This window comes from Electrophorus electricus, chromosome 2, assembly GCF_041902795.1.
Source record: "Electrophorus electricus isolate QZ-2024a chromosome 2, ASM4190279v1, whole genome shotgun sequence".
NCBI classification, from domain to species: domain Eukaryota; kingdom Metazoa; phylum Chordata; class Actinopteri; order Gymnotiformes; family Gymnotidae; genus Electrophorus; species Electrophorus electricus.
This window is the reverse complement of record NC_137498.1, coordinates 22,371,838-22,380,000: the sequence shown is the minus strand read 5'-3', so window position 1 is coordinate 22,380,000 and position 8,163 is coordinate 22,371,838. Positions and strand designations below refer to the sequence as shown.

At 42.3% G+C, this 8,163-nt stretch overlaps 1 protein-coding gene across 1 annotated transcript in view; it reads right to left on the bottom strand.

Annotated features, from left to right (window-relative positions):
* Positions 1-5,063, bottom strand: part of afg1lb (AFG1 like ATPase b) — a gene marked incomplete at its 5' end in the record, with an annotated part of 18,857 nt that extends 13,794 nt beyond the window's left edge. The window contains 4 exon segments of the mRNA XM_081706089.1: positions 3,662-3,793; positions 3,975-4,045; positions 4,047-4,071; positions 5,042-5,063. Coding sequence (XP_081562215.1) covers positions 3,662-3,793; positions 3,975-4,045; positions 4,047-4,071; positions 5,042-5,063 — 250 coding nt within the window.
* Positions 5,064-8,163: the final 3,100 nt, after the last annotated feature.

Genomic DNA, 8,163 nt, shown 5'->3' with positions numbered 1-8,163 from the left:
TGTTTGGTAACTCTTCAGGAGAAGCTCACGCCCCTCACTGAGGACTGAGGTTATGGGAACAGACACAGGTGGAAGGGCTGGAGATGAGCAAAAAACACCCCCCTCCTGTACAACTCAGCCTCCACCCCAAACGCTGCCTTGAGCTAATTATTACGATTGTGATCGTGTGTGCATGTGAGCAAATGAATACCAGGTGTTGTTACATTTCAAATCCTGAGCCTCGGCCAAGGTCTATTGACCACCACGGACAACATGCACACAACCCTACACACACCCCACAGACACAACCCTACACCACTTCCATTCAAAGCCACTCCACCTGACGGTAAAATGGCCACTCGGAGCTGCAGCTTTCTGCCAGAGACAAGGACAAGTGTCTTGAGGTGCTCTGCTGAGCTAATCACGCCAGTGCAGGCAGACAAAGCCAGGGGAACCAAATGATAAATAAATGAATACATAAATAAATAAATAAAGCAACATGAGGCCAAATCAGCACAATGGCAGCCAGATGGCCACACACATACACAGACACACACACACACACAGATGCGCTTCAATTGTGCTCTTAAGGGCCCGACATGGCTGTCCCTGAATTTCAGCATGTGAGGGTGTGTGTGTGTGTGTTTGCCCGCGGGGGGAGAGTGATGCTCTTTCATTATCATTCTCATCATCGCCATTGTCATTATTATCATTTAAACGTTGCCTTTTTCACAGCAGCGAGCTGTCGCCTCGCACACATCTGCAAAAACACAGGAGCCGCTGACCCTCCTGAGACAAAAGCGGCCCTTTAGTCAATAACCCACAATGAGATCCTCTTCCTTTTCATATTCACTCTATATATCTCTTTTTTTTTTAGCTCCGCTTCCATTCCTGCAATCTTATTCTGTTTAATGTGCTCTGAAATGAGCAACATATATATAATTGTTTTTTCACGTCCCCGAGTGGTGCAGATACGTATGCCAAGTCTCACGGTGTCCTTGGGCGGGGGAGCATAGCATAGTCTACAGCACGTCTTTATTAGCACTTCACTTTGACGCTGATGCGCATCTTCTGGTGAGGAAATAAACAAGCTTGCTGTAATGTTTTTGTCACACAGAAGCCCCCAAACACCCCCCCCCCCCCCACACCCCTAAAAAAACAAAAAAACAAAAACGTACCGACAGACATTATTTGTTAAAGGACACACTTAAGACAGCCATACCCCCAGCATATGTTGTTTTTCTTACATTGAAGTGCTCTTCTTTTTTGCATACTAAACCTTCAGCCCTTAAACTAACCCCATTAGCATCTGGGCTGCCATCTCACTTGTAGGCTTGTATGTGCGTGCAGGGGCCAGGGTGTGTGTGTGTGTAGCCTAGGTGCTGCTGCCTAAATTGGATCGCATTTCCTTTAAGCGCCTTCTTCTCTGCCCCATTTCAAAGGAGTCATTTAATTATGACCTTTTTATCTTTCCTGTATTTGTGTGGGGTTTTTTTTTTTGTTTTGTTTTTGTTGCGCAGGCGCCAAGGCACGCACGTGTATACAAACACACACACGTGTGCCCATGTATACAAACACACACACACACACACGTGCACACGCGGGGCCCTCTTTTGCTTGGCCCGCTTGATTGCCAGTTTTAGCAGAAGAAAGCGCCGCTCGCCACTCCGTCGTCGTCGAGGACGACCCCAAAAACAATGGTGCCGATATTCAAACGGGCATCCAATTACGGAGAGCAAAGAGTCACTTTTGTGCCATGCATGCGGGTGCCAAATTGCGCTCTTTTGATCTTAAACCTTTACTTACCCAAATCCAGAGATGAGTAATTTCTGACTGAAGGCAGAGACAATGCCTTGAGCGGTCGTGTCTCCTCATAAGCCCCCCTCCCCTCACCTCCATCTCTCTCTATATATCTCTCTAGGCCCTTCTCTCAATACCTCACATTCATTAAAGGAGTGGAGGGTACAAAGGGGGAAGGCTACAAATTACTGATAATGACGCCAGACTAATGAAGAGAACGAAGAAATTTCATTAGCATTTAAGAGGCATGAGTCCATGTGACCCGCCACGGTCGTTCTCCATTACCCTTCACTTAAGGAAGCAAGAGGGGCTGGCTGAAACCCGATACCTCATTTGCATGCCTAAGTGGCCATGGCTTCTGATTGGTAAGGGGCCGTCACACTCCTCATTTATGTGTGGAGGCAAAACAAAACATGTGTTTGAGCGTTTCAATGCTGGTGCTCAGCCATGGCCCACGAGCGGCGTGAAGGCGAGCGTACAGAATAACGTCTGTAAGCTGGGGCGCTTGTGCGCGTGCAATCACACATGCACACACTCACACACACACACAAAGCAGAATATCAGCTCTGAGGTAAACATTCAAATTTAAAAGGCACTAATGAAAAGAGGGACCCTTGATCCTGACAGATACAAAGAGCTTGAGCCTGAGTGCGCCTGTGTGTGCTTTTATCAGAGTGTGTGTGCGCGCACATGTGCATGTGTGCATGCAGTCGTTTGATTATGGGAAATTTATACAAATCCTGTGTATAAAAATCAAAGAGCTAATGATGCCAGGGCATGTCAGTGCTGAGGTGATGACCTCTCTGAAAACACAAGCTGTTCCCCAGAGCTACCATAGTGTCCAGTGTGTGTGTAATGGCCATGGGGCTAGGGCATTTCCATCTATGCTTGACAGGGGCAGAAGGACTTCTTTTGATACAGATATCCAGCATCTCATCCTAGCTACCCAACACTGTTATGCTTGACTATACCAGTGCTTTTTGTTTTCCCCCAGGCTTTCATGTGGTTCGACACTGTCTGGCACTTTGATCTTGCTTGTTTCAGTAATCCTAATAAGCTACATGTTTAAGGTTTATGTCTGACTGGGCTCCCTCGGTTTGCACCGCAGGATGTTTGTGTGTGCCTCTAAGTTCTGCACTCTACTAGATGGCTCCAAAATTTACACAGTTGTTTGCTTTACAATGGGGCACTGGAGTGTGCTTCATAAACACTTTTTGCTTCAAAACAAGGATGGATCACTCACAAGTATGTCTACATCCTTTACCTGAACCAGGCTCCCCTACCATCAGTGACACACTGTTCGCACACACACAGCACACACAGTGCACACAGTGCACACAGCAAACTCTGTTGTCACTTTTTTTGGATCGTTTGTTCAATTTTCAGGAAAAGAATGCTTTTCCAGACCTGTTCACCTGTGGCCTTCAAACACCACCTTGTGCAAAGGTATAATTGCTACCTGTTGTTTTTGGAGTGTCCCACTATGAAGCATTTTTAGTTTAATATTGAAGGCATGTTGCAGGGTGGCGTCGCTGTGTGTGGTTGTTTCGAAGCAATGAACAGGAACATATTGGGAGCTTTGATTAAGAGATTGATTATGATTTACTGATTATGGCTCTACATCACCTGCCAGACATAAAAATAAATGCAGACCAATGGGAGAACTAATGTAATGCTCAGAAGTGTTGTGAATTTTGCATTATGCTGCATGCGCTTTACTTTGCATTTCAATGTTGTTATTTCCATGCTAATGATTTAACAAACTGGCTTTGTGTTTTTAGTTCTTATTTTGCAGCACCTGCTGCTCCCCTCCACCCACCGCCCACAGCCAAGACCTCAGCATCTTCTCAAACTCCTTAACCCCCCCCCCCCCCTCCGCCACTCACCTGAAACTCATCTAGGCATAAGAGGCAGGTCTCCGTGCCGATTTCCATGGCAACGGGAGAGATGGGGTCGTACATTGTCATTTCGCCTAACCTGCGCTTCAGCAGACTCCGTTTTAGCTTGTGGATCCCCAAAAGCAAAAACATCGCAGTCGCTTTCAAAAACACACAGGAGGAAATGAAAAGAGAAGCCAGCAGTCCATTAGGTGCTCAAATCCCCAGCAGGTTGTGTGTTCCTATGCCGCTTATATATTCATTATTGTCTAAATGTGTATTTAGTGAATTACATATCCAAAGCACAGTAAGAACAACTTACTTCTGTGTATAACATGAAAGAATTAAAATGGAGCCATCTTTTCCTGTTGATCTTCACGTGAGAGTAGATCCATGAGCATCGTTTTCCCAGAGCCTGAGAATATCAGAGCGGATGTCGTTAAAGAAACATTCCATTTTAAACCTTAAAAAGAATGTTATTTCCAGTTTTCAGGGTAACTTAAAATGACTGTTTGCCAGGTCATACGTCAAATCCTTGATTTTAGTCACAGACGAAAATGGCCTCCTCCAGACTTCCACAGGGCATTAAATCTAGATTCCAAAATTTCAAGTTAGCTTTTAGAAACTTACAGAAATGTATGTTGAGACCTGACAAATTACAGCACGCTTAAACATGTTACAATTTACTTGGTGTTACTTTACTGCTTTGTGATTGACTGAACTTTGTAGTCATGCGTGGGGTCCATAGTGAAGCAGTTCTGCGCGATGAAGCACACTTACCACAAGCTTCCTACTTCCATCTTTGCTAACTCTAGCAGTTCACTTCATCAATACTCTGACAAGTCAAATGTTTATGTGAGATTAAAATGTAATGCTTGCAGAAGTTCCCGTATCCAAGGGAGGTATTGCTGTAACTAAGGGGATGCAACAACTATCAGTGAAGGACTACAGATAATTGGAGCTTGGCTGCTTGCAGGCAGGCTAGCTGTAAGTAACATTTCATAATAACATTTTTGGGCAAGTACATTAAGAACCTGATAATAATTCACAAAACATCCTGAGGACTGATATCACTAATTTATTTTTGCATCATCTTTAACTCCGAAAACAAGAATTTGACAAATAAACACTTTAAACATTTAAAATTACGCTGAATGCTATAAAAAAAAGTCTTTATTCCTTTAATGCTGCCTACTTTCCATTACACCAGGTTAGTATGCAAAAACTAGGAAATAATAAAGTAACAACAAATGCACTTTCCTGATTTCCTGCAGTGCTATCCTTCTACATCTACCTCTGTATGTAATTACTGGCTTTACTGTACTGCAGATTAAAATTTTATAGGCCTTTAACGTGTGTGTGAGCAGAGAATTTTTGGAACTCACCAATATCACCATGAATGTAGCACCCGCAATGGGTTTACAGATTCCTGTGAGGCAACAGATAACCACCTTAATGACCAAACCTTAAATCTTCCACCATGTTTATTAAGGTACCACTAGGAAACATAAGACAAAGGATATAAGGACGACAGCTTACAGAATTGTTCCAAAATGTTTGATTTATTGGAAAATTAACATATTTCTGCAACATTCCATTAACAGCTGTGCAGTTCCACTGCTTATAAAATACTGAAATTTCCCATTCTGTACTTCTTCTACCAAATATTGTAAAATGACCTTTGTTTTAAAAGGACAAAAATATGTGGAATAACAAACTGTTGGATGGGCAAGAAAGCAGACACAAAACTATTCTAACAGAAAGGGACATCACTAGGCCTACTCTTCTGGAGCACAGGCAGAGCCAAGGGGCTTACCGAGTCCACGCAGGTGGTGTCATAGAGAAGAGTTCTTAGTACAGAGCAGGAATTGTGCTTAGTTAGTTTGGCTTAACAAAAGAGGTTCATGAGCACCTCAGAATAAATGTGATAGCCCATTCAAAGTGAAACACACCACACCACACCCCACAACACACAGGGGCCAAAATGCTTGACCTAACAGTTACGTTCAAAACGTTTTAAAACTACAAAATAACTAATTCATGAAGACTATAGGCTGAGCGAATGTGTGTATGTGCAGTTATGTTCCCATTCTTAAAAATGGACAGTAGCATCCCATCCCATCCCATCCCATCCCATCCCCAAAACACAGACCCGCTTTGAGATATGATGTGAGGGTAAAGGATGTTTGATGCCTAATGGGGTCAGGCACCATTGTGTTGGTCCGAGCAAGCCTGAATAGAACACGATGTCCATACCTTTTTCACATCACAACCCTTCATCCTGTGATGCACCTCCTGCAGAATGTTGACACATCACGTGGTCATTCTTTGCTCTTTTCTTTGTCTCGAGTCGATGGTTTTTTTTTTTTTAATTCTGAGACTTCAGCCAGTTCAGCACTTACGCTACTGCCCTTCAACCTTGCCTTTGGTGGTGGGAGAGAGGAAGGTTGATATATCCATGCTACTGCTTCATGTAGCTGTTCTAACTGTCAAAGAACAGATATCTGCTGAGGGTTCTCATGGAGAACCTCAGAGCGCAACATTTCGTTGCAATGGGTCATAAGACCCTTGTGCATGGTTCCATCTGGAGATGATGACAGGAATGCATATCCAGGTGAGAACATCTTACACCCTGTAAGAAGACCTATTAAGGATACTGATGAAAGCCATCATATTTGAATTGTTCAGACCCTCTGCAGCCATTTGATCAATGGATCAAGAGGCCGTAAGAGTAGAAAAAAGTAGAAAATTGACTTTAGTGGTGATAAAAAAGAAGCAGAGTCATCAAGATTACAGTAAATAGTTAGTCAATTTGTGTTTTATGATCCTAAAATGATTAGAAAATGTACAAAGCTGCACATTCACATATTTGCTATATGTATTGGCTAGGTTCTGCCTGAAGAAAAGTCAGCATCATGATTTCCTTAAACATGAACACCTCACAAATAGTCAGGTCACACATCAAGCCTGCATGAACAGATCAGCAAGTAACCAAGTTAGCGTTGATATGAATGTTTTCTGAATGTTTTCAGGGCTTAGATTGAGTTATTGAGGTCTCCAATTTAGCAGGGGAGTCCTCCCAATCACATTTTAAGTGTTTTGTTTGTTTTTAAGTAGTGTGTTTTAATGGTTGTCTGTCTTTGATAAGGAACTTTGATTTTGAGCACTGTTTATTGGGAATTTTAAACAGTATACAAAATAAGACATTAAGTACTCAACACATAAAACAGATGAGCAGTAGCGATTTTGAAGAACACAGAATTTAATCCAGGCAATAGACTGTTAGTACTTTTGTTTGTAGCTGCACATCTAAAAAATAATCACAGGAGCTACCCAGCCCATTAACTGATTGCTTACTCTTGACAGATGTTTAATGGTAGTGTCTGAGTATGGATTTCTGGGTATAACAATTATAATTAAAGGGGACCCAAAATGCTTTCCCAGTTTTTCCCTTTCTTTTACTGTATTACATCTTTTTGTGCATGTAAATAGTATGCAAAATTGCAAATCCCAAAGTCCATGCCAGAAACCACTTTTCTTAGCTGCCTGAAATGCCTTGTAGGAATTTCAGTCAGTACTTTCTTTATTACAAGATGATGCAATCTCGTCACACTTTAAATATTGCTCACCTGGGGGCTTGCTGGGCACTCCTTCACACAACATAGTTTGTTCAGTTTTGCAGCTATATCGAGCAGACGCTGTTCTGCGTTGAGGAGAAATCTCAGACACACATCTTAGCTCTAGTAGTTTTAATTCCGGTGTCATGGATTCTTGTGAATGGCATTAAGAGGACTAGACGGAGCCAGAACTCTTCTGGATTTTTCAGATTATTTGCATTTTTGGCATTTAGCAGATGCTCTTATGCAGAGCGACGTAAAAAGGTGCTTTGTCCTCTACTGATAGAATGTACCCTACCCAGTATAGTAGGTTATAGATCAAGATACAATTGAACTAGAATACTGCTGAAATACAGGAATCAATTATGATACCTAGAAGTGCAACATTAAATATAATCTCTATATAAAACAATAAGTGCACAAACAAACAATATGTACTAGAGTTTCAGTTACTCGACAGTAGTATGAAAATTCATAGGTACAGGATCCAATGGTCATTTAAACATTCCATGAATATATGTCTTCACTCTGTGTTTGCAGACTGTAAGGGACTCTGATGTCTGGACAGCCAGTGGAAGTTCATTCCACCATCTAGGAGCCAGGAAAAAGAATTCTTGTCTTCCCTGACACTTGAAGCACGGTGTTTTAGTCCGAGCTGTAATTGGAGGTTTGAAGTACAGATCAGGCTTTGCTCTTGTAGGGAGGGGTTGGTCTGTCTCATTTACTACTGTCAGGACATAGTGAGTTTTAGCAAATATGGCAGTTATTTTTACACAAAGTTACCTACTTCTGCCTTAAAGGTGCTCCAACAGAACGTTTCAGACAGAGGGTGAACGAGGTACGGTAAGAGCAAAATGATGTGTTTTTGGAACACTGAAGCATGTATATCT